Source organism: Typopeltis vanoorti, chromosome 2, assembly GCF_054136105.1.
Source record: "Typopeltis vanoorti isolate ZY-2024b chromosome 2, IOZ_Tvanoo_1.0, whole genome shotgun sequence".
Classification (NCBI taxonomy): domain Eukaryota; kingdom Metazoa; phylum Arthropoda; class Arachnida; order Uropygi; family Thelyphonidae; genus Typopeltis; species Typopeltis vanoorti.
Window position 1 is genome coordinate 131,936,559 of NC_143550.1, and position 26,946 is coordinate 131,963,504.

Sequence of the window (26,946 nt, forward strand, 5' to 3'; positions counted from 1 at the left end):
AAGTGGAAGAATTTTTCGAGTCATTAGAACAGGCAGTTGACATAAAGAAAATGGAAATGGTGGAGATCTAAAAAGGAGTGTTAGGAAATGAATTCCACCAGGCATATTTTGGGAAAATTTAGAGAAAAGTGCAGAGATAATAATAATGGTAAGTATTTGCTGGATTTCTGCTCAGGACATGGACTAGTCATTACAAGCACCATGTTTCAATATATAAATATATGCACAAGTTCATGTGGAGAGAAGAAATAAGAAAAACCTCATTGACTGTGCCATTGTTGATAGTGATGTCTTCATATTGGTTCAAGTACAAGAATGGACAGTGGAGTTGAAATTAGAAGTGATCATTACTTGGTGATAATCAGAATAAAAATGGATGTTACATTGAAAAGAACAGTTGTTGAAAGTTTTTTCACTTGGTTGTACTATAAATTAAAGATACCAAGAAATTATATACATGTAGGTTCCCACTTTACGAATTTTTATCTTTATGAATTTTTTGGATTGGAATTTTTATTTTAATTTGTGTGCAGCAAAGGTGATTAGGGGAGCCTGTGGGGAATTGCGCAGAATGTAATGACGTAATGATCACTTAGAATGCATCACAGTCACTCATGAGCCTTGGCGACGCGAGTGTGTTATTCGTAGTTTTCTTCAATTACACCTGATTTTTTATTTTGTTTTCGTTTTAACTATAACCCTTTCAGTTTTCCAACAATGTCAAAAAGAAGCAACAGTGCAAAACCAGAAAATGAGCAAAAGAAACAAAGAAAAGCAATTACATTAGGAAAAAAAAATGAAATTATTACCAGCCATCAAGCGGGCAGCACTGTTAAAGTTCTTTCTGAGAAATTTTCTCCTGCTGCTTCTACAGTTTGCACCATTTTAAAGAATAAAGAAAAATATTTGAAAGAACTAAAAAATGCGCAATCTATGCACTCTACATGGTTGTGTAATAAAGAAACAGGCAGTGTAATTCCTTATAGAAAAACTGTTAACTGCTTGGATAAGTGACCAAACTCAACGATTAAACATGCCTATTACCTACACAACAATTTGTACTAAAGCATTAGCTATTTTTAAACTGCTGGTAGACCAAAAAGGGGATGACTGCAGAGACTTTTGCTGCAAGTGGTGCAGTGGTTTGACCACTATAAAAAGCAAACTGGTTGGCATACCATTAAAGTACAAGGTGAAGCTGCAAAATCTTATTCAGAAAAATTAGAAGAAATAATTAAAGAAGAAAATTACTTGCCATTGCAAATTTTTAATGTCGATGAGACGGGCCTTTTTTTGGAAACTGATGCCTGCAAGTACTTACATCGCAAAAGAAGAATCTCAATGCCAGGATTTAAAGCATCAAAAGATCTCATCACTCTACCAGTAGGAGGAAATGCTACTGGCAAGTGCAAGTTAAAACCCTTATTTGTGCTTCGAACAAAAAATCCAAGAAGCTTAAAAGGAATTAATAAAGATACTCTCCCAGTAATATGGAAGGCAAATAAGATTGCTTGGCTCACGGGTTCCCTATTCGAAGATTGGCTCATAATCACTTCGTTTCTGAAGTGAAACTTTATTATGTGAAACGAATTTCATTTCAAGTGCTTCTTCTGATAACTGACTATGCACCTAGCCATCCCTCATCAGTAGCCTACATTTGCCATAATGTAAAAATAATATTTTTACCTCCAAATACAACTTCTCTTTTACAACCAATGGATCAGGGAGTGATTGCGATGTTTAAAGCACATTATCTCAAAGAGATTTTTGAAATATTAATAGAAACAACTGATAAAGATGGAAATTTTTCTATCAAAGAGTTTTGGAAGAGATTCAACATTTTAGACACAATTCATGTAATGCAGTGCGTCTGGCATAAAGTTTCCGAAAATACTATGAAAGGAGTATGGCGTTAAATAGTCCTCAGTTTAATGATAATTTCGATACCTTTGACGACCAACAAAAATTGTGAATTCTGAAACTCAAGTGATCTTAAGTGTGGCTAACCTGTTGCAAATGGAAGTTTCAGAAGGTAATATTAATGAGCTGCTTCAATCTAACACTATGGGACTCTCACCCGATGATTTCCTCGAATTAGAGGAGCAAGAAAGAAATGAAGAAAAAAGACAAAGTAGATAACGAATATGAAGCTCCATCTCAGTTTTTCACTATAAAAGGGCCTAGAAGTTGCATTTAAACTTCTCCAAAAAGCTCAAGCAATCTTTGAATCACAAGATTTAGACTTTGAATGATTTAGTAAATTTTCCCGCAAAATGAATAATGCTTCTGTTTATTATTAGGCTATTTTAAATGAAAAGAAGTGAAATTGAACTAAGCAGATGACATTCGAGGCCTTCTTTGAAAGAAAAAGATGTTGTACCGAAGCTTCCTAATATATCTCTTACTGCCTCGACACTGCCAATTCACCCAGTGATATAGAAATAAGCTTTTTTTTTTTTCAAAGAATCTTTTTAACTTAAAATTTTTCGTATGTTGTTTTTTTAAATATTTAAATCTTTGTGCAGTAAAGTCTTTTCTTATCGTTTAAATATTCATTTTATATTTTATCTATTCCTTCTTACAAATGTAACTCTTGCTTATATATAGCATTATTTCTAAGGCAAATAAACTCCCACTTTACGAATTCCTGATTTATGAACGGTCACCAGGAACCAATTAATTCATAAAGATGGGAACTACCTGTACTTGGTTTAATCCTTTATTCAAGTGTAAGCAAACAAAGTTTGCACCTGAAATATAATCAGGACCAGGGCAACTCTATATAGAAGCGCACTACCCATGGGTAGTGACCCTTCTCATAATGCATTATACATACCCATAAGGATATGTGTTTTGCATTATGGGATACTAAGGCAAGTGTTGTGAAGTCATCAGCTTTGATATATGAATTGCCCTAGTCCTGATTATATGTCAGGCGCAAACTTTGTTTGCTTACACTTGAATAAAGGATTAAACGAATTATATAATTTCTTGGTATCTTTAATTTATGAAAAGAATGTAAGAAAGTTTTAAAATGAATTAAAGTTGAGTAGCTTTGACTTGACTATACATACATTATTGAAGAAAATTTGAAGCAGTTTGAAAAAAAAAACACGAACCAAACATTGGAGTCTCAGTGGCAAACTCTGAAGAAGACATTGATTGAATCAGCTACAGAGGTATTGGTCTGTAAGGATTGAAAAATAAAAACTTCATGGTGGATCCAAGAAGCTAAAAAAGCATTCTGGAAAAGAAGAAAATATACGAAACATTTCTAGCAGATAAGTTGGCAGACATCCTAAAAGAATACAGAGAAAAATATAATTGAGCTAAGCTATGTGTAAAAGTAGCTTAACAAAAATCATGGGAAGACTTTGGTAAGAATATTATTATTATTACCACCCCAAGACCTCATGAAGTCAAAAACTCATCTGGGAGGTCCTTTCATCACACACACACACACACAGCTCATCATACCGTGTTTTAAACACATTCAAACTCTTTGCAGACGCCACATTCTCAGGCAAGGCATTCCAATCATTCACAACTTTACAAGAAAACAAAACCTGCCTCTCACTCCCTTACTCACACCCTCTTTATACAGTTTCCAGGGATGACCTCTGGTTCTCCCCTGATCTTCCGCTATTCTCTCTAAAACTTCTCCAGCATTGATCCTATAACAACCCCTTACCAACTTGTAGGTCTCTATCATATCCTCCCCTCTTCCTCCTGTCCACCAGACTCTGCAAATTACATCTTCTCAATCTTTCCTCATACTCAACATTCCAGAGGTCAGAAACTACTTAGTCAGTTGCCTTTGGACCCTTTCCAACATCTCTTCATCCTTCTGAAAACCCGGTCACCAAATCTGGGCACAATAGTGCATGTGTGGCCTAATCAGAGCGTTATACAATGGAACAAGAATCTCCCTACTTCTACACGTCAGTGTCCTCCGCATCATTCCCAGAAGCCTTTGTGTTGTCTTCACAATTTTGGCGATGTGTCCCCTAAATTTTAGATCCTTATCCACTATCACCCCCAGATCTCTTATTTCCTCTACTTCCAACAATATATTCTCACCAAGCATAAATTCTGAATCCCATTTTTGTTTTCCAAATTTTAAAACCTTACATTTTGCAACATTGAATTCACATCCCCATTTCCATGCCCAATCACGCAATCTATTCAAATCTTCCTGTAAGGCCACAACATCTTCACTACACTTCATGGTTCATCCCAACTTTGCATCATCTGCAAACAACTGAATATCTCCATCCAAATCTTCACCTATATCATTAATATACAAATTAAACAGTAATGGCCCTAAAACAGACCCCTGAGGCACTCCCCTAGTGACTTTCCTTTTCCTGGATATCCCCTCACCCCCATACACAACTTGTTGATCCTATCAGATAGCCAGTCTCCAATCCAATGCACCAATCTAATATCCAACCCCATCTGCTCTAGTTTGACTGTGAACCTATCATGAGGTACTCTATCAAAAGCCTTTGCAAAATCCAAGTATATTACTGTGTATCCTTTTCCTCTGTCCAAGGAAGCAGTCACTTTATTGTAATAAGTAAGTAGATTACTAAAACATGATCTCCCTTTAGCAAATCAATGCTGTCCATCAAAGATAATACCATTGTTATCAACCCAACTCTGGATCCTAGTTCTCACAAGCTTTTCCAACAACTTAACCACAACACCTGACACACAGATAAGCTTATCATTTGATGCTTGAGTTCGATCACCTCCTTTATGAAGTGGCACAATCTTGCCCTCCTTCCACTCCTTAGGAACTTGACTGAGTGCAAGACTCATATTAACACATTCGCTGCCACACTACTTCAGCATAATCTTTTCCCGTACACCGAGCAATTTCACTTCTTCAAGGTCAGTATGGCACTTGTTGCCGGCGGTCAGCGTCATACAAGTATACTCGTAGTCGGCAGCGAACATGTTAAAAAAATATGTCAAGGCAGGTGTCAACTCCCTGGCACATTCTTTCAGAATACGTGGCGATATATTATCAAGTCCCACAGCCTTATTAACATCTGGTTTACTCAACTTCCCATACACCTCTTGCTCACCTACAGTCCGTCTCTCCTCCCCATCATCAACTGCTCTCAATCCCTCCATGAAGTCACATTCACAAGATTGAAAGATCTTTATGAACTGTTCATTAAGTATCTCCACCACACATTCTGCATCAGCTGTCTTTATACCATTTTCTCCAATCAATATCATCCTTCCATAATTATTCTTTCTTTTGCTGGCTACATATCGAAAGAATTCTTTAGGATTTTTTTTGGCTTCGTTAGCCAACTGCTGTTCATACCTCTCTTTAGCTCCCCTCACCAACCAAGTCACCCTCCTTGCTTGGTCTTTGTAGACCTCATGGAATTGGTTATTTCCACTTCTCTTATGCTGCCTTCACAATGCCCTTTTTCTCTGTATTGCATGCTTAATCTCTTTATTCATCCATTTCACACCCACCTTATTTAACCTTCTCACCCTTGGAATACATTTAGACATTGCATCTACTAAACAGTTTTTGAAAATTCCCCAAACTGCATTGATTTCTTTTCCAGCTAACTCCTCATTCCACGCTATAGCAAGCTATTTCCTGAACACTTCATAATCAACACCCCCCCCCCCCTTTGTAGTTCCACATATACCTTTTTCTCACAGAGGTCCTCACACCGCTGGCAACCACCCAGGAAATCACCTCATGGTCACCCTCACCAATTGGTGGATGATTTGACACCTCATTTATAATTACATCCTCTGATGAGATGACCAAATCCAAGACCCTCAATCCTCGTGTGCCCTCTGTTGTTGCATACTGTCTGAGGTAGTTATCCCTCAAAAACTCAAGAAACTAATTTTCTTTACTTCCAGTTGCTATCTCATCATTCCAGTCTATATTGCCATAATTAAAATCACCTATAATGATCACCCTTTTCTTATTTACTTTACTGATTTGATTGTACATTTCATTATCACCACCCATCCACCTTACCTGGTCTATAACAACATCCCACCAAGTATTTGATTCCATTCACCTCTATCTCACACCATACTGCCTCAAAACCACTGGCACTATTTCCCTCTTGCATCTCTACTTTATATGGACATAACTCTTTCTCTATCATCAATAGCACTCCCCCTCCCTTTTTACCCCTTCTGTCCTCACGAAACACATCATACCCTTCCATCTCTATTCCTATCAGGATGTCATAGAGAAAAAATTATGGCAATAGCCTCCAGAACATCAAAATATTCTGGAAGCTATTGAATAAGCTTAGAAATGGAGGAAAGGCTACTGTATCAAAGATGATAAAGGTGACATGAAAACTGCAGATAAGGATATCCTAGATGTCTGGAGTAACAACCTTGAACAATTGTTAAATGAAACAGCAGTGACAGAACCCACTAGAACATTTTCAAGAGGAATGTGAAGGGGAGCACATATCAATACTCAGGTAGAAAAATTCACCAAAGGCTTGAAATGTGGTAAGGCAGCTGGGGTAGATGATATTTGATCAGAAATGCTATAAAAATATATGAAAGTTTTGCTGTGGCCGCACTGCATAATTTGGAGGGCCTGATCAGAAGTTGGAATTGCAGGTGATTGGAGTACAGCTCTAATAGTTCCATCTATAAAAAAGGGAATAAACTTGAATGTGAGAATTAGAGGAATTTCTCTACTGAGTAAATTTAAATTAAAGATGCCAAGAAATTATATTCTTTGTTTAATCCTTTATCCAAGTGTAAGCAAATAAAGTTTGCATGCTTAAAAAAAAGCTAGTCCTCTCACACACCACACTCTTACTCAACTTCCAGAGATGACCTCTTGTTTTGCTTCCTCTAGCCAGGTGCTGAAACAAAACACGCTAGTTTTGTCAAATAACTGAGCTGTTCATTGGAAGTGTGCATAGTTATAGATGTATTAACTAGCCTGACTACTTTGCATCATTTTTTTTTTACCACCTTACTTGGATGTGTTTACTTGTCAGTAAATACATGGATATGAAATGTCCATTGAAATTTGAATAACACCTGAATGCTATTAGAATAACATGGATATGAAGCATTAATTATTTGATATATTCCATCATATGGTCATTTGGATGGTTAAGGAACGGATTTTTGGATTAGAAAGTTGATATGTGCAGTAATTTAATACTGCACCATTTGAAATGATTTTCATCAAATGAATGCAAGGCAAAAACTTTAATAGTGGTGGTCATTATGTAGCCAAAATGTTCTTTTGAATGGATAACTGGTATACTTCCACATAGATAAGAGATACAACCTATAAGGCACCATGCTGAAAGCAAGGTGCCATATAGGTTGTATCTCTTATCTATTTTAGGTTTTTAGAAAATTTCTCCTTATGCGGATAGATCTAAAGGAATTTTGTCTTCAAAATCTATACTAGTTTTACATTGATTCTTTTTATATAGGGTAGTGTCATATTCTCAACAGATCCCTCCCAATGATGGTACTGATCCTTTTCTTTCTTTTTCTTTGCTTTTCTTCCCATATTCTTTGCTTTGCCTCTCCTGGGTCTTTTTTATTATCCTATCATCATCACTGGATCGAATGCCTTGCAGATGAGCAGTGTGACTCATGGACATCCAAAAAGAGGGGATCCTGGTAGTCTTGCACTACTTTGGCCTCAGTTTCGGCAAGACAAGTGATCATGGATGGCCAGTCCAGTATCATTCAGCTAGTGGGCTTGCCTACAAGGATCAAGGGTGTTGCAGTAAGTCTTATTCCCCATGGGCCAAGGTCCAAGGCTTGCTGTGGTGCCTGTATGGCATCTGGGATAGCCCTCATGTTCCAATCCTGAATGTAGGCATTGCTTTCCAATCAATGGGCATCCATGTGTGGCTCCATAGTGAATGGGGAGCTCTGCTGCGAAACTAAACTCCTCAGGGAATTAGCATATCTTCTTCCTCTTGTTTATCAGAGGCCTCTCAGCAAGCCCAAACTAAGTTTAGAAACCATATCATCAACAACAGAGAACCACAGTAAGAAACAAAAAAAAACACCAGAAGCTGCAATAAATACACCACTGCTCTTAATTTTACGCTTCACAGGTGAACATTAAATTAGAAAAATGTCACCCTTCTTCATTCAGAATTATTGGCAAGAACTCTAAAAATATGCAAAGAAACTGCATTCAGGCAATAGTCTTATTGAAACAGCTACAGTAGCAGAATCAGAAAACTTCCCCCATGCAACATTTATTGGGGCAATACTGATTATGTCCCCCCCCCCACAAAATTTTTAACTTTTCAAGAGTCATAATATCAGAGTGGTACCGTCTCGATGGTTCCATTGAAGAGATATGTTCCAAAATCAAGGACCAAGGGATTGATAGCCATAAGAAGAATTCTGATACATTAGGATGGGCATCTGGTTCCCACCAGAAACATTCTTACCTTCAACAAACCAAAAACACCAATATCTGTCAAATCAGGATATGTCAAATGTCCAGCAAGGCTTTAATCCTAATGTCAGAAATAGTCATTCTCAAAACTGCCTGTTGTAGTTCTGTCATCTGTGTCTGATGTGGCATTAAAGCTCATGATAATAAAGACTGTAACAGCAAAACACCAAAATTCTCTAACTGTGAGGGATACCACCTAGCATACTCTTGAACATGCCAAAAAATAAAAACAGAACTATTGCATCACATATCAGGAGGCAAAGAGGCAGTATACCATAAAAGTAGCAACATCTGCTGAATCCTCTTATGCTGAGAAGGCAGCTATGAGAAAGATTTAAAGATGGTTATATCAGTTGCTTTAATACCATTTTTGTTCCAGGTGTTGATCAGAACAACTGATATAACCACAAGAAAGAAAGAACATACTAGTAGCAGAGTTATGAGGGTAACTTTTATTCTTTATATCCTCATATTTTCTTGTGGTTATATCAGCTGCTTTAATATTTTTGTTCTAGGTGCTTATCAGAACTTTTCAGCCTCTGCCTTGTATAAAGAAATGTCAATAGGATTCCAAACCCATGTGTCCATCCCACCTTCTCACAACTACATCATCCCTGAAAGATATAATTTTCTCGCTGTATCTTTTGCATGAATGAAAGAGAAAAATCATTACGGACTCTTTTGAAGATATGTTAAAAATGGTTCCACTATAGGAAAATTCTTTTATTAAAAAAATAATGGAGCATGCACCACAAAGGATCAAAGATATGTCTCCACACCCTTTTATTAAATGGCTCATCAATTTTATCTGCTTCCCCTCAGGAAGATAAAATACCAGCCATCATTAGAGGGAGTCGAATGTAATGTCTTGGATATTTTTTCAGAAGAAGAAGAAGAAATGATGGATACTGGCCATCCACAGTTCCAAATAAAGAAAAATAATAATTTAAAACTAATGAAAACAAAACCTCTCAACATTGGAAGCCAGATGATATCACCAAAATGAAATAATGGAAACATTCCTACAATGGGATTATGTGGGTTATATTGTGATTTCTGACAAAACATGGACAACATCAACGCTCACTTGTAGAAGCATAAACCTTAATGCTTTTGCCTGAAATACCTGAAACCACGTGATGACTGGCTCTCCATAATCTTACTATCATATGTAAGTACAGGACAGGGGATGGACCTGCCCACGGAGGAGTCACCATCTGTGTGGGCAACCTTACCCCTTTCAGCAAATTCAGCTTTACACAAACTTAGAAGCAGTTACTATCCAACTGCCAGTCAGAAATACGATAATGGTATGCTGTATCTATCTTCTTCCTGTTGCAACTTTTAATGATCTTGACGATATGATATCTCAGTTACCAACCCCATTGTTAGTGGGAGGACTTAAATCAGTGTTTCTGAATGTGGGGTATATGCCCCACAGGGGAGGCAATTAGAAAATGTACATGTACATATTTATACATATTTATATTATACTTTTTCAGAATTTGGCTGACTATTATGCCTGGGGGGGGGACATCAAAATCTTTGAGACTTTGATGTGGGGCATGATCCAAAAAGGTTAAGAAACACTGACTTAAATAGACACAACACACTGTGAGGGTCATGCCTGAAGAAACATCAGAGGAAGAGTTGTTGAGCGTATGCTAGACAACAATCTCTCCCTCTTAAATACAGGACATAACACCTTCCATGTGCCTACCTGAACATTTACTACCATTGACTCAACTCTCTTTTCTCACTGTTCAAGTGGGAAACTGATGACAACCTTTTTGGGAATAATCGCTTTCCACTGCTGGGCAGCCATATACTACATCACAGATATCACGGTGGAAAATCGAGCAAGCTTGACTGATCCATTTTTCTTCATTAGTAGAATTTGATTCTGTGATAATAAGCTCATATCCTATCACCAGTGCAGCAAAACATGTAACAGTGTATTATAGGAGCAGCCAGAACTTCAATTCCTGAAACATCTAGTTAGTTTCCTTGTTTCCCTGAGCCATGGTGGAATTACAGTTGTACAGCAACCAAAGAATCCCTGAAGAAAGGGAGGGGGGATGCGAAAAGACTTCATAGCATAAATTGAACAATTCTGCAACAGTTCACACATTGATGCTTTTGATCATGGCACCCACCTGGCCCATCTTGCGGATAGTTTTCTCATATGTACTCATATGTAAATGTTCATGTAAAATATGTATGTGGTCATTTGAGATGCCCACAGCCTTAGCAATTTCACACACCTTCACTCTTCTATCATCCATCACCATATTATGGATTTTTTCAATAATTTCTAGAGTAGTGACCTCAACAGGGCGTCCAGAACATTCAGCATCAATTGTGATCATATGGCCACTTCGAAAGTTACTTAACCACTTATAAACCATTCTAATTGAAAGTGCAGATTCGCCATAATGTTTATCAAGCTTAGCTTTGGTTTCCTGAGCCGTTTTGCCTTTCAAAAAGTAATGTTTAATTACTACACGAAATTCTTTCTCATCCATTTTTTGCAAATCACGGTACTTGATCTATTCAAATGAACGCCAAACACAGAGTAATAGATCTATCTGACTGAAACAGTGCATGATCCTCCAACAGTTGCCAGTAACTAAAAATAACCTAGATACATACTGATGGCGTCATCTCTTAGACTTTTCACAGACGTATCGAACAGCCCTCGTATATGTGTTTTGTATCAAGATCCACCAACAGCAATGAAGTACGTGGAAAAATCTGTAAAATGAAAGGCATATATACTACTCACCAGTCCTCCATCTTAGAACATAACGATTGCACAGTTTCTGATCCAACAACAGTTGCCAACCCACATGGGGAGAGTTTGTAAAAACATCAGCAACATCTTCCTATCTCCTTGAGTTCTTGCCCAAAAAATGCAAAACAGAAAAACAAAAATCTTATTTTTTTCAATTGGTTTTGAAGAATACAACATGCCATGAAGAAAGGAACGCTGCTTTGCTTAAGTACTGTCCAACTGTTGTTGGACCGATTAATATCCATTACGAGATGATAAAACGTTTATCTCTCATCATCCATGGATCAACTGTTGCACCTTTACAACAGAATCTTCTATAGGAGTATATTTCAAGATACCGGGCGAAAGATATATATAATTGCCTTTCCTTAGCCAGGGAAGTATCCAAAATTCCCAAATAAGTACCTTTCAATTGCTCTGACTAGCTCCTTGTGCAAGATTCTAGAAAAAATAGTTTACTCTTGTTTTATGGTTTCTGGAAAAAAACAGTCTCGTTTTCCAATGTATAATCTGGCTTTCAAAAATATTCTACTATTGATCATTTTATCAGGCTGGAGGCATCCATTAGAGCAGTGTTTCTCAAACTTTTCTTATGACGAAACACTTCACAAATCCTGAAATTTTAATTGCACACCTTGGCTAAAGTCAAGTATCATTGGTCTCGTATTCAATGTAAAGCTAAGCACACACTATGTAAAGCTAAGCACCGAAGCAAGCTGTATTGCATTGCAAAAATGAGACGGTGCACACTACAGGCGTGCCAGGCCGTATTGCATTGATCTTGCTTGTAACCACACGTTTCCTAATTAGATACCTCCATACTTCGCTTGCACTCAGAGGTGTCAACAACCTTGGGTGGCTGAGTCAAGGCCAGCGCATGTTGGTTTTAATAGCACAATCCAGCAAAGTGAGGAGCGTCTTATTTTCAAACATGTTTGAACTTGTCGCAGCACTTAAAACCATTCCAGGCTAATATCAATTTTGATAATTTTTCAAGGAACACTTATTCACTTTCTGCAGGACATAGTTTGGGAAACCCTACATTAGAGATTCCTTCTTAAAATGCAAGCATGTAGTATCAGTTTTCTTTGATATGGAAAAAGCATATGACACTGCTTGAAGATTTGGAATACTGAATGACCTACACAATTTTGTGTAGGTCTTTCAGTATTCAGACATACACAAAGGGAATCTTTGTGTACATCTAAAGAACTTCCTATCAAGAACTTCTTATCTAATTGAATCTTCCAAGTCCTAATGGAACTGCTCTTTCCTGACCATATAACATGACACCTAAAGTGTCATGCTTTTTGCAGTGTAGGTCAAGTCAATAACAGAACAATTTCCTCCAACAGAACTAATGCTCTCTATGTGGATTACCATCTGTCATGCAATATGAGTCATAGAAAGAAGTTGCAGCAAGCCATTGACCATCTCTCAAAATGAACACTTGCAAAAAAGTTCAGATTTTCACAGCAGTAAACAGTTTGTGTGCATTTTTGCTGCAAACATGGTCTAATTAAAGGTGGTCTAGTTCATCCTGAACTAGAGCTCTGACTTTTTCTGTACAATCACTAATCCCAATTGCACCAGAAGTAAAGTTCTTGAACCTCACCTGACAGCAAACCCAGTTTCCTCCCTCACATATGTCAGTTAAGAGACAAGTGCTATAAAACAATGAATATTCTATGTATTCTTTCTTCCACCTGTTGAGGTGCTGATAGATGTCCTTTGCTTTGTTTTGTATAGAGCAGGGTTTCCAAAACTGTGTTCATCAAAATTAATATGAGCGTGGAATGGTTTTAAATGCTGCGACAAGTTCAAACATCTTTGTGTACATCTGAAGAACTTCCTATCAAGAACTTCTTATCTAACCGAATCTTCCAAGTCCTAATGGAACTACTTTTCCATTAGGACATTAGGTTTGAAAATCGGGCACTCCTCATTTTGCATGTGGATTGTGCTATTAAGGCCAGCGCTTGCTGGCCCTTGACTCAGTCGCTGGCTGACAACCACCAGCAGTTGTCGACACCTCCGAGCACGAGTGAAGTATGGAGGTATCTATTCTAGGAAGCGTGCGTTCACAAGCAAGATCAATGTGCTGCGATGCAGCCCAGAACACCTGTAGTATGCGCTTAGCTTTACATTGAATATGAGACCGATGATACTCTACTCTAACTAAGGTGTTCTGTTAAAATTTCAAGATTTGTGAAGTGTTCCGTTGTAGGAAAAATTTGGGAAACGTTGGTATAGAGCATGGATATGATCAAAACTGGACTATGGATCCCAAGTCTATGCCTCTGCCAGGAAAAGACAGACACTGTGATGGCTGGATCTTGTTAACTATCAAGCCATCAGAATTGCAACTGGAGCATTTTGCATGTCACCTATTCCTAGTCTGTTTATCAAGGCAAATGAACCACCTTTGTTGCTTCAATGCCAATAGCTGTCTCTGTTTATGGGACAAAAATCAAATATCTGCCAGATCACCCCATGTGGCAAACTAACTTTTGTCCACAATGAGAGACTCTTTACAACACTTGACATACTGTCACAAAACCCTTTGGTTTGCAGATAAAAGCTATTCTACAAGCTCTAGAGCAGACAACATAGCTCAGATGCCACCAAATGAATTTCAGTCATGGGAATGATACATGACAGCATGTAGTTTTTTCTTTCGACAGACTATCGAAATTGTCCACCCATTCAGTAATCTACCAGCAACTCTTCGAGGAACTGAATACTCTGATTTTGTGCCTATCTACACAGATGGTTCAAAATTGGATGGCATAGTGGAATTATGTGCAGTCTTTCCAGACAACATATCTGCACAAATCCCACTAGAGTTTAACAACTTTACAGCTTAGCTGTACATTGTAGAGCTTGCACTACAATATATCATATTGCATCGCTACCAAAGGTGCATAATATAATCAGACTCACAAAGTTCTCTTCAGGCAATGAGAAGTATAGAGCTCCAGAAACATCTAGTGTTTTCTCAAATCCATCACCTCCTTTTTTCAGTTATGGAAGCTACACTTTGATGTGCATTTCTGTTGGATTCTAAGCCATTTTGAGATTATGGGAAACAATTCTGCATATACTGTAGCTAAGTAATTTCTCAAACATCCACCATCTTCTTGTACCATACACAGATTACTAGTAAATTATCAGACAAAAACTTCTATCCCAGTGGCAGCTGTCTTGGAACAGAGAAACTGATAATAAGCTCTACCAAATTAAGCCTGAAATTAAATTATGGCAGTCTGGGCTATTCAGTGTTTAAACAAAGGAAGTTGTTCTTGCTCAGCTCTGCATTGGTCATATTTATCTTACTCACTCCTTCCTACAGAGGGGTGATGACATGCTTATGTTGGAGTTTTGTACTCTGGACTATCCATCACTCATATTTTAATTGACACCTCAATTTGTCGGCACACTCATTTTATCCACTTTTATAATCTGTCTGAACCCTACATACTTAGATTTTATCAGACTTGTTGACTATCACCCTGGTTTTTAAGTTTTTACAGAGTATTAATCTTTATCACCTTATATAAATGAATGCTTATTAGTATAAGTATTGTAAATATGCATTTAAAAACCTCAGTTCTAAGTACATTTTATGAATTTTAATACTTTTTACATCTGTTTTATATGCATATTTTATATTTGTTTATCTACACGGATTTTATGCTGTCTTATTTATTAAATAGTATACTTTTTAAAAAATGTTTCATTTATGATTCTTGCTATTATTTCAGCTTTTATATATAGTTTTTAGACCTATATAAGCCACTTATTTATTACACATTTTGGCTCAGCATGACCATAGATGTCCTTGTGCCATTAAACCCAAAAAACAAACAAATATTCTCAACAGATTCAGGGTTCTCTGGATATGGCTGAAGGGATTTCTGAGTGTTTTTTATTTCTAGCTTAGAAGGTTTTTTTTTTGCATTTTGTTTAAAGATAGTGGTTAATTTGCTTAACTGTTGTAATGCTATATCGAAGATAGTAATATTTAGATAGATATCTCATTTAGATAGATAGTAATAAAATGGTCATGTTGGTCATATTTATCTTTGGCAAGTATCTTAATGATGCTTTATGATTGAAGACAACACATGCTTTGCTTGTGTCACATTATCTTGTGCAAAAATGTATCAGTAAGAAGAAACTTGTCAGGAAAAAAGAAATCACTAACACTGCACTACCTTTAAGCAAAATGGTTTAACAAAACTTAATTGAATATAGAAAAAACTGTGCTTAGTTACAGCTCTAGTTATTAGTATGTCATTGTATTTGTGGTGCATATACATGACTTATGTCAATGTACAGTATATGTATCAAATTAACAGCTACAGTATCTTAATTCTGCCCTTCCAAAAAATGGATATAACAGAGCATTAGTCAAAAAAAAAAAAATCTATTTCAATCTCCAAAACAATCAGAACAACAACAAAAAAAAAAACAAGAATACAAAGGAGCTATGATTCTTCCATATATATATGATCAATCACAAATAAAATAGCAAGATTGCTTTGCTAACAAAACTTAAAAGTTCTACTCAATCAGCAAAATATCTGAATACCAGAAATCTCCTAAATTTCCACATCCACTACTCAAATAACCATGTGTTTACAAGATCTGTTGCAGTTGTGGTATATACACTGCATAGGGCAGACTGCTAGATCTGGTGAGATATGCCGATCAGAACACTTCAAGGACGTTGAGAATGAAAGAGAGTACAAATCAGTGATAGTAGCAGCAAATGGAAACAAAACATTGTAATTTGGTGATTGTTGCTATTCAATCACCAAATTGAATAGCAACAAACTGCAATGCTCGGCATTGATTACTGTTTTTACTCAAGAGCATTCAGGGAATCAGCTGAAATGAAGCATTCTCTACAGTGTCAGTGTAACAAAAAACAAGGGATGATTTTTACATCAAGTCTGGTCTTTTTTTAATCCATCCTGACACACTTGTACCTACCAGTAGTATACGAGGTACGACACAAAAAGAACGAGACTAACCCTATAGCTTAGGAATGGGGGGGGGGGAACGGCGATTCAAAAAAGACAGAAGGTTGGGTTTTTGAGCTGTAGCTGAGAAAATTCATTTGCACAGGGAAAGTGTTTGACACATTTTAACGGAAAAATTGAACATGAAAAAGGGTTGTGCAAAATTGGTTTTAAAAATGTTGTCAGATGAACAAAACGAACGTCACAAGGAACTGTGATGTTCTTTTTGCACCGCATTAAGGATGAACCAGATTTGTTGAATTTGGTAATTACTTGTGATGAAACTTGGATATTTACGTATGATCCGGAAATCAAGTGACAATCAGTGCACTGGAAGTCATCGCTGGAAGACATCGCCAAGGCCAAAAAAAAGTAAACATGAGATAACTCATTTGAAGTTCACGGCCATGTTGATTGTTTCCTTTGATATCCAGGATATTGTAAGGATATTACACTCTGCCATTACATTTGAAGGAGATCATAGTTGATGTTTACAATTTGTTAAATAAAAAGAGATACAGGCACTGTCTCGTTTTTTCTGTCAGACCTCGTATGGCAACCCACGAAACAGCAGCCATTGTAATAGTGAATGCATGCTTTCCATTATTTAAAAGTTTTCAAATATTTTTCACTATTCTGTTATTACTTGCTTTCTAGTTTTTAATTTATTCACTTTATTTCCTGATGAAGTGAAACAAAATATTTCATGAAACTAGTCAAAATAAAAGCATAGTTTCTATTTGACATTTTGCTTGTTTTCATCTTGTAATAGATTAGGCAGTGAAGTGCATTGATCATGAGTTTTTTATATGTAGTATTGGTTAATGGGAGTTAGAATGTAGGTGTTCAGGATGTGTGATTTCCTCTTTATGCCAATAGAAAATGGATGCATCTTACAAACTTGCATCAGCATGTATAAGAGTCATTGTTAAATTATTCACTCTTAATGGATTTTACTCATTCATAACTTATTTTAATGGTATTAACAACACCAAATGAACTATTTTATAAAAAAGATATTTATCAACTGGCTTATATTTGGCTGGATTTCAGACCAGCATCTTCAGAACACAAAGCAGCATGTTACAGCTTATATGCGACAGTGAGTACGTGAAACAATTCAAATTGTAACGGACAGAAGATCTAAAGTCCTAATTTGGCACCCTCTGTTTTTATTTATTTTTATTTTTTTAGTATTACAGCTATATAGAAGTTGATCTTAAGATAACAGTCTCCACAATTTTTGGCAAATTAATGCAACCATACTTGTTTCAGTTTTTGTTGTCAAAATTGCCTGATAATAGATTTTCCCCCCTTCCTATTATAATTCCATTTTTATTAGTCAAAGTAAGTAACTTTTGTTGTTATACCACTCATAGGTTCAATACTGGTAATACTAGTAATTCCTCATTGGCTTGTTAATATTTAACAAAATTTGGTATTTAGGATTGCTATTAAAATTTGTTGTTTCATTTGTATATTTTAATTGCAAAATTAGTAAGGTCTACAGTATATACATCAAATGCTTTTATGTTTAGTAGTTGTGAAGAATGGTATTATTATTACATGATACCTCCAGGGAGTCCAAGGACTCATTGAGGGAGGGCACCTACTCTATAATTCCCTGACTCTACCAACTACAACGACCGCAACTATCATCATCTACATCAATGCCATCTACCATCCACCAGCACTAGTATTTTCACAGACAATCATAAACATCCATGCCCACATTGGGATTCGAGCCCACAGCCTTTTGACTGAAGAGCGGGTATACACTAACCACTCAGCCAACCAGGCTGGCTATTACTTAAGAGTACAATTATGAAACATGTTTTTAAGATTGCATACTATCATTTCCTTAGTTGTAATATATATCTGTGTATTTGGCTTGAAATTTATCATGAAATAGGAAAGCTGTCTTATCTGTTATCATTGAAACATTTACTTAGTCCCATGAAAATTGATTGAATATTCTAAATTCTTTTGGATTCCTTAATGATAGTCATTTTCGCCTCACAGTGTTCATATCCATACCTTAATGAGTAATTTACCCATATTTTGCTGTTATGTGTTGCTAATCGATTTTAATAAAGTTGTAAAATATATTGATTTACATTCACAAAACTACTTATGTGAGATGAAAGAAAATAGATTGTAAATATAGTAATCTGCCAGTTATCCAACCATAGCTGGAGAACAATTGTTCAGTCAGATAATTGAAGAGTTGGATAACTGATTGCACATTTACATGGGGCTGGCTGTACAGTAGTAATTTGACACTAACCCATTCAAGAGGCAGTTATTTGAAGATTCATTCATTAAAGTTGTGATAATCATGAGATCATTATTGTAATAATATCTTCTCTTTTTCTATTTATTATTTTATTTTTTGTTATATTCTGATATTATTATTCTTTTAATCATTTACTATTAAAACCTTGGAACTGTGCCTTTATGTTCTTTTCCTTAACAGTCATAACGCTTAGTTTGTAGTCGTTGCTTGAGCTAGTTCACTCTTAATCCTCTTAGGCTACAGTTTGACCCCCCCCCCCCCCTTTCTCTCTCTCTCAAGGTCATAAGTATACTATTTTTCACATGTACGTAGTCTAGATTTAGGAAGTGCTTCGGGCTGGAACCAATTCCCTTATCTATCTTGCTGACTTTCTCTTGCACTGATCTTTAAAAATTTATTTGTTTTTTCGACTGCACCATTAAAGATTGCATAGAGGAATTGTATGTCTTTCCCATACATGCAAGAGAAGCATCCAGCTCAACACGGAAATATCTCTAAAATCTAATTCTAATTCAATCAACACTTTACACTTAATATCAGTCAGTCGACTGCGCCATTAAAGATTGCATAGAGGAATTGTATGTCTTTCCCATACATGCAAGAGAAGCATCCAGCTCAACACGGAAATATCTCTAAAATCTAATTCTAATTCAATCAACACTTTACACTTAATATCAGTCAGTCGTGGCTACTCTATCTTCAGGACACACCGGTTCTATGTTTTATGAGACAGTGCACTGGTAAGCAGAATCAGGCAAGACTTTATTAACAAACAAAACTGTTTATTCATTCTAAGTCAAGGTAATTACAAAAATTAAAACTACACACATAAGGGTCAAAGCTGTATAACTGAGAGGAGACCTCCACATAGCCTTTAAAGGAATGCGGAGAACCGACCAGGGCTTCTGACCTAATGTCCAATCCTCACCTTCTCCTGGTGCACCCTGTTGGGTATCTACTTTGATACTGAACGAACGAGGATGGGCTGGCAATTTGGGATTTAGCCGACCAAATTGTATTCTTATTGGTTAAACCAAAATAAATAATGATGGTACAACATGACAAAATTTCATGCCGGCTGGGGCGTCGCCCGGTTAAACAAGGCCCCCGTTGTTTTCGCCAGGGAACCAGGGCGAACAGCGAAAAGTCAGCTACTGGAACAAATCCGAAAACAAACCCCAACTCAACATCACCAGAGTTAAAGATCGGTACTATCAACATAAGAAGCCTGAATGGAAAAGAAATGGAGCTAGCTGAGGAATTAGATAAGTACCAGATCGACATAATAGGGGTGACTGAAACAAAAAAGACCAAAACTGGTGAGATCTTTCTGAGCAATAAATACAAAATGTTATATTCAGGCAATGACAATCAAGGAAAAGAAGGAGTAGCCATAGTATTCAACACAAAATACGAGGCTAATCTTCTTGAATGGCAGTCAGTCTCAAGTAGAGTAATGTGGGCAAATATGAGAATGGGGAACTGGACAATGAGACTTATTTGTGCCTATGGTCCCACAGAAGGTTCTACTAAGGTAGAAGTGGAGGAACTTTTTGAGGCTTTAGAAAAAGCAACTGACGCAATGAAAAAGGAAAAGTTGGTCCTTGTTGGGGATCTAAATAGTAGAGTAGGAAATGATTGTGAGACATACAAAAATATTTTGGGAAAATTTGGAGAAAAGAGCAAAGCGAATAATAATGGCAAATATCTGTTGGATTTCTGCTCAGGACATGGACTGGTTATTACTAACACCATGTTCCAACATAAAAATGTGCACAAATTCACATGGAGAGAAGAGGCTAGGAATAAGAAAAGTCTCATTGACTATGTTATTGTTGATAGTGATGTTTTCTCCCTGGTGCAGGACACCAGAGTGTACAGAGGATTTGAAATTGGAAGTGATCACTATTTAGTCTTGAGCAGGATAAAATTGAATTTCATATTGAAAAGAATAAAATGTAAGAAAGTTTTAAAGCGAATAAAAGTTGAGCAGCTCTCAGATGTGAACTATAGACTAAAATACAGAAATATTATTGAAAAGAAAATGAAAGAGTTTGAGAACAGGAATCAAACCTTGGAGATTCAGTGGCAAACTCTGAAGGAAACGTTGATTGATTCTGCCAGAGAGGCATGTGGTGAGGTTGTGTGCAAGGATAAAAAAATCAGAACTCCCTGGTGGACACAGGAAGTTAAAGAGGCAGTGAAGGAAAAGAAGAAAGCATATCAAAAGTTCCTGGCAAATAAGTCAGCTTTTACTCTTACAGAATACAGAGACAAATGTAAGAAAGCTAAACAGTGTGTAAAACTAGCTAAACAAAAGTCATGGGAGGACTTTGGCAAGAATATAGAAAATAAATATCAAGAAGGTGGCAAAATATTCTGGAGGTTGTTGAAGAAGCTTAGGAATGGAAGAAAGAGTGCTCTAAAAGGAATTAGAGATGATAAAGGTGAAATGAAAACAGGAGAAAAAGATATCCTTGAAGTATGGAGTAATTACTTTGAAAAACTGCTAAATGAAACAAGCAGTGATGACAGCACAGTGATAAAAAACACTGACCAGGCATGCAGTCAGGAATACATATCCATACTTGAAGTAGAAAAAGCCATCAAAGGCTTGAAATGTGGAAAGGAGCAGGAGTAGATGATATTCGACCAGAAATGCTGAAGTATGGTGGTATAAGAGTCTTACAGTGGCTGCACTGCATAGTTCAGAAAGCCTGGACAGAGGGACGTATTCCTGATGATTGGAGTAGAGCTCTCATAGTACCCATATATAAAAAGGGAAATAAAACTGAATGTGAGAATTACAGAGGTATTTCCCTACTGAGTGTTCCTGGCAAGATCTATGCAAGTATTCTTGAGAAACGGTTGAGAAGAATTGTGGAAGAAAAGCTTGGTGAAGAACAAGCTGGATTCAGGCCAAATAGAGGCTGTCAGGATCAGATCTTCACTTTACGACAAATAGTCGAGAAAGCATGGGAATATAACAAAGATCTGTATTTAAGTTTTGTCGATTTGGAAAAGGCATATGACAAGGTGCCAAGAGAGAAGCTATTCAAAACGCTGCAGTTATATGGTGTCAATGGGGCATTATATCAAGCAATACTTAGTCTTTATTTGAGTTGTGAGTCAGCAGTTAGAATTGAAGGAAGTACAGGAAGATGGTTTAATGTTAAATCTGGTGTGAGACAAGGATGTACATTATCCCCTCTGTTATTCATTATCTATATGGATCACATTATGAAGGAATGTGGTATTAAACCTGATATCAAAATTGGAGATGTTAATGTCAGCTCTTTGCTTTATGCGGATGATGTTATACTTCTAAATAAATCCGCTACAAGTCTGCAAGATTCTCTGACTAAATTGAATAGCTGTTGTAATAGATATGGTATGAAGGTCAGCAATAAAAAGACAAAGACAATGAAAATAGGCAGAATCATTGAAAATGTCAACTGTGTTGTGAATGGAGAACCTGTGGAACAAGTAAAACATTTCAGCTACTTAGGCACAATTTTTACTGAAGATGGTAAACTAAATATAGAAATAGACAACAGAATCAGCAAAGCTGGTATCGTGGGAAGTCAATTGAATAAATTCATATGGAATAAGAAAGAAATTAGTCGGAACACTAAATTAGCTGTATACAAGACTGTGTTCAAACCAATTTTAACTTATGGATCTGAGAGCTGGGTCAGAAGTAAAACACTTGACCAAAGACTAGAGACCGCAGATATGAGAGTCCTGAGAAAGATTAGAGGCGTGAACAGATGGCATCAATGGCAATATCATATTAAAAATGAGGATATTAGGAAAGAACTTGACATTGTCAGCATCCAGGAATGCGTTAGCAGAGCTAATCTCAGATGGTATGGTCACTTAAATAGAATGGGAGAGGAAAGATTAGCAAAACAAGTGTTCTCTGCCAGGTTGGCAGGAAAACGACCCAGAGGAAGACCAAGATATAGGTGGATTGATACGGTACAAAGTGCCTTAGACGATAGAAATATAAGATCTGATAATGTTGGAGTCTTGACAAGTAACAGACTGATTTGGAGGAAAATTGTAGATAGAAAGTTAGTAATGATGTAATTTTTTCATGTAGTACTGTCATATCCTGTACACCCCTTGAGGGTACATGGCAGGAATTTGATGATGATGATGATGACATCAAAATATCTGTCTCTGATTAATTCAGCTAAATAGCAATGGATACAAAGTAAAGCACGTGTCTGGTTCGCCACTCAATTAGATTAGCAATTCTCGTTTAAGCTCTATGACAAAGAATGTATATATACTCATGGCAATCAGCCACATGGGTAGACATATATACACTCTAACTTAACTCAGGCAAAAAGACATAATTAGGCATAACTAAACTTTACAATCAATTTCCCTTTCATTACATAACATAAGCAAATTTCTCTGAACTCTGTATACAATTAGTTCACAATTAATTAGAAGTGCGGCTTTCCGACTTCACAAAAAAATTTATTTATGCTAATTAACCATGAGATCGGCATTCTTATCCTTAATTTTCACAATCTAGGAAAGTTCTATAAAATTTTTACTTGCAACCTTGCGAGCTAGTTCAGTACACTAGATCCTAGAGATCAAAATCAAGTTCCTCTTTCTTCTAGTAAAAATCACATTTTGGCACAAGTTCATGGCTATGATGATAGAGCATACTTGGGGATAGTCGAGATTGTTTGTGGTGGGACTTCTGGAATAGACCGGTACTGCTGTTACGAACCTCCTCTCATCATTGGACATCTGCTGGTGGGACGTGACTCCCCCATGCTTGGAACGGCTGGACACAGGAACCTCTTCAAAGCGAGACTGGAACGAGAGCCAGGAACAGAGCAATTTGGCCCCTCGATTTCTCCCTTTTATCCTATTCTCTTGACCTTGGAAATTCCTCAGATTAAACCACCCACATTCTTGGAGGGATTTTCTCCGCCACCCCGCTGTCGCTGAATTTTGGTGGGAAAACTCTGTACCTCATTGACCCTCACGATTTTTGCTAGCCTCTAATCCTGTCTGAGCTATTTCTTTGTTTGTACAAATTCAGTGGTTCTTAAATATCTTAAGAACTTACTCTAATATTTTAACAGATTTAATACAGCAAAAAATTTGAGGTAAACATTAATTCAATTACAAGTATTTTGTATAATTTGTTATTTCCAAGTAAAATCGGTATAGAAAAATTTTGTAGTAATTTTTCTTCATACAAGATTTTACATTATATTACTTAGAATAGAAAATCAAAGCAGGTTTGAAATATAGCAGATATTGTGAGATGTCATCTTTGTTTAGCAAAGAAAGAACATATTCAAACAACAGAATTGTCATTTTAGCTTGAAACACATTTTTTTTTCTTCCAGATATGCTGAATTATTCTGTTAATGTTTATAATGATGGAAATTTGTTAGAAATTGTTAGTATGTCAAGTAAGTAAGCAGAAACTTATTTTTGGAATTTTGATTTTAAACTATTTTGAATATTTTAATAAAATTAAAGCTACCAAATAGATGTTAATTTCCTAGGCATACTTCCAATGAAGGAATTCCATATTGCATAGGACACAGGTTGAATATGAATGAATAATTTTATATGTGATTATATTTTATTCATTGGAATCTTTCTCTCTCAATGAAAGCATTATTCATAAGCTTGAAAAATGATTTCAGAAATTAAAAAATAAATAAATAAATAAAAAATATGGATCAGAGGGACTTGGCTGCATGCATTTCATTAATGGTACCAGTCTGTTAAATTGCTTGAGATGCAGCATATGATTGAAATGTATTGTATCTAAATTGTTATATTAAACAGCTGAAAATTCAACCAGTTATTGCATGTTAATGTTATCTTAGCATTGTATTTTTTTAACCACTTTTCCTGCATTTTTGATATTCCTTGCATTTCTTCCTTATTTTCCCTATTTTTAAAAATTATTATTCCTACAGCTTTTTTTTACAATTTTAGAAGTGAAAAGTTTATTACTGAATCAGGTAATAAACTTGCTATTCAAATGATAAAATGATATAAAAAAAAAAAGAAAAGACAGAGGTTTAGGTTTATCAACCTGTCAAACTGTGCCTTAATTGGAAGAATGTTTGAAAAAAGATAACAGTCTGATCCTCATTGCAATGAGAGGAATCTTTGGAATTTTTCAAATGAAGGTGAGTTAGATAATCTCATACGGATGCAGCAGATTGTTTTCTCGTGGGAACTTGGGTATTTTTCATCAAACATACAGCAAAATCAGCCAGAGAATGCACATACAACAGACAAAAATACTATTAGTATTTTTGTTTGTTTTCATTATAGTGTGTGTGATGATGAATAATGTACTGTATTAGTGGCTTTTCAATGACATAATGATGTAGATTTATGTAGATAGTGTAGTGTAACCTCTTGTAATGAACTTCTGGACTCCTTGGGGGGATGTCACTTAATAATAATAGTCAGTTGTGTCCGAATTTATGATTATCATTCTATCTAGTGAAATTCTGCTTATCTATATTCAACTTTTATCTATGCACAAGATATCACCCCAAAATACAAATATTTAAGTTATTTCTCCCCTTAGTGTCCCTAATATTTATATTATATTGTGCCTTTTGGGACATTTAGTTTGAGATATTAAATACAAAAACAAGGAGCAATTACTAAAATATGTCTGAATGTGTAACAATATTGCAGTTGTGACACTTTATCTCGTTTTTTTTTTACACATTAATTTTCTGCGTGATTAGGTTCGTACGTTTTCAAGTGGTGCATTGGGCAGCAATTTCAGACAACTGGTTTATCAATGAACAAAGGTTTATTAAACTCATTAGTATGGTACAATTCAATTTCTAATATAATTCAATTCAATACTAAGAAACATTTACAAATTAACATTAGCTTATCACAAGTAATTTGGCTATGATCCTATATGGGTATTACGATCATGCTGCCATAACAAATTCAACACAAAAATCATATGTATAATCCCAGATCTAATTAACACCTTAGTTAACCCTATATTAGTCTGAATATACTATATGCTGTAGCACCTGGACATATGTGATCAACTCACTCTATTTAACTATTTAAAACTATGTAGATTAAATTATTCTTTCACTGTGTTAACACATAACTTTGACATTTAAAACACGCATAAATCTCAGGACACATAATTACTTATATAATATTAACATTAACAAGCATACTTTCATTATAATCAGTCATGTACTAAAGTCCTAAGATAATTTTCCTTAGTCTCTTCAACAGTTCAGTAATAGGATAATGATTACAATTACAGATGATTTTCAGTTAACACGTGATTTTTACAGTACCTTTTTCTCTTGAGTTTTCGATATTGGCCTCTACCCTTTTTCCGATTGAACTATCCTGGTATGATCTCTCCTATAATCGGTCACTCCTAAGTTCTTTTTTGCATTGAACTGTGCTTACGCGAGCTTAACTTTTCGTAATTAAGGACACACTTTGAATCATCTATACAATGGCTGTGAAACTCGCCACATGGATACCGACTTCTTTACAGATTTCCCTTTCTCGTAGTTGTCACTGGATGATGAAACACTTAGACAATACCTTCTTTCTTTCTTTGCTAAATGGCATTCCTCGTTTCTTATCATAGGAAATACGGAATCAAAATCCCGCTCACTTTTGTTTCCTTGTTGTGACGATGGAGATAACTCCAATCCCGCCACTCAGGAAAACCATGTGAAACCTATACGAAGGACCTCGTGAAGAAACTCTCCGGGAAAAGGCCCTGTGGGGAGTGTTTCTAACCCTTTTATACCTTGACTCCTAACAGCACCTTCTTTAATTTCTTTTCTCTGCCCCTTACTTGATTCGACTTCACCGACCATTTAGGGTGGCGTTTTTCTGCCAAACATCCTTTGGTCGGCGAGCCCATGACGACGTCTCAATTCGGTAATTGACCCTGAACGATAGTCTATTGTTTTTCTTTTGCTAGCCTCTAAATTAATCCCCCTTCCAAATTTTTAAGAATTTACTTAATATTTTAATCTCTAGCCTCTCGCATACAATTTCTTATTACTAATCTTTTCTGTTTTACTTAGCTAATTGTTTTATATCACAACTGTAATTCTTTTATTATTTAGTTCTTCAAACACTTTTTTTTTTGTTATATATTTTACTTGGATGCAAGAATATTTTTCTTTCTTCTAAATAATTCATCTATTAGCTTTTATACAGGGGTTTTATTTTATTTTCTCTTCGTGTTACACCATGATAGCTGGGAATTCTACATTCTTAAGGTATAAGGATGTAACAAAGGTCCCCCTTTAAACAAAAAAATTTTTGTAAAAAATTCTGTTTTGAAATG

General features: G+C 36.0%; 1 protein-coding gene across 3 annotated transcripts in view; it reads left to right on the plus strand.

Annotated features, from left to right (window-relative positions):
* Nucleotides 1–26,946, plus strand: part of TppII (Tripeptidyl-peptidase II) — a 583,232-nt gene that overhangs the window by 147,648 nt on the left and 408,638 nt on the right. For 2 of the 3 annotated variants that reach the window (XM_090408276.1, XM_090408295.1), the window contains one exon: nt 23,966–24,031. The exons of the other annotated variant lie outside the window; for it this stretch is intronic. In XM_090408276.1, coding sequence (XP_090264402.1) covers nt 23,966–24,031 — 66 coding nt within the window. The remainder of the gene's footprint in view (nt 1–23,965; nt 24,032–26,946) is intronic. 3 annotated transcript variants of the gene reach the window in all.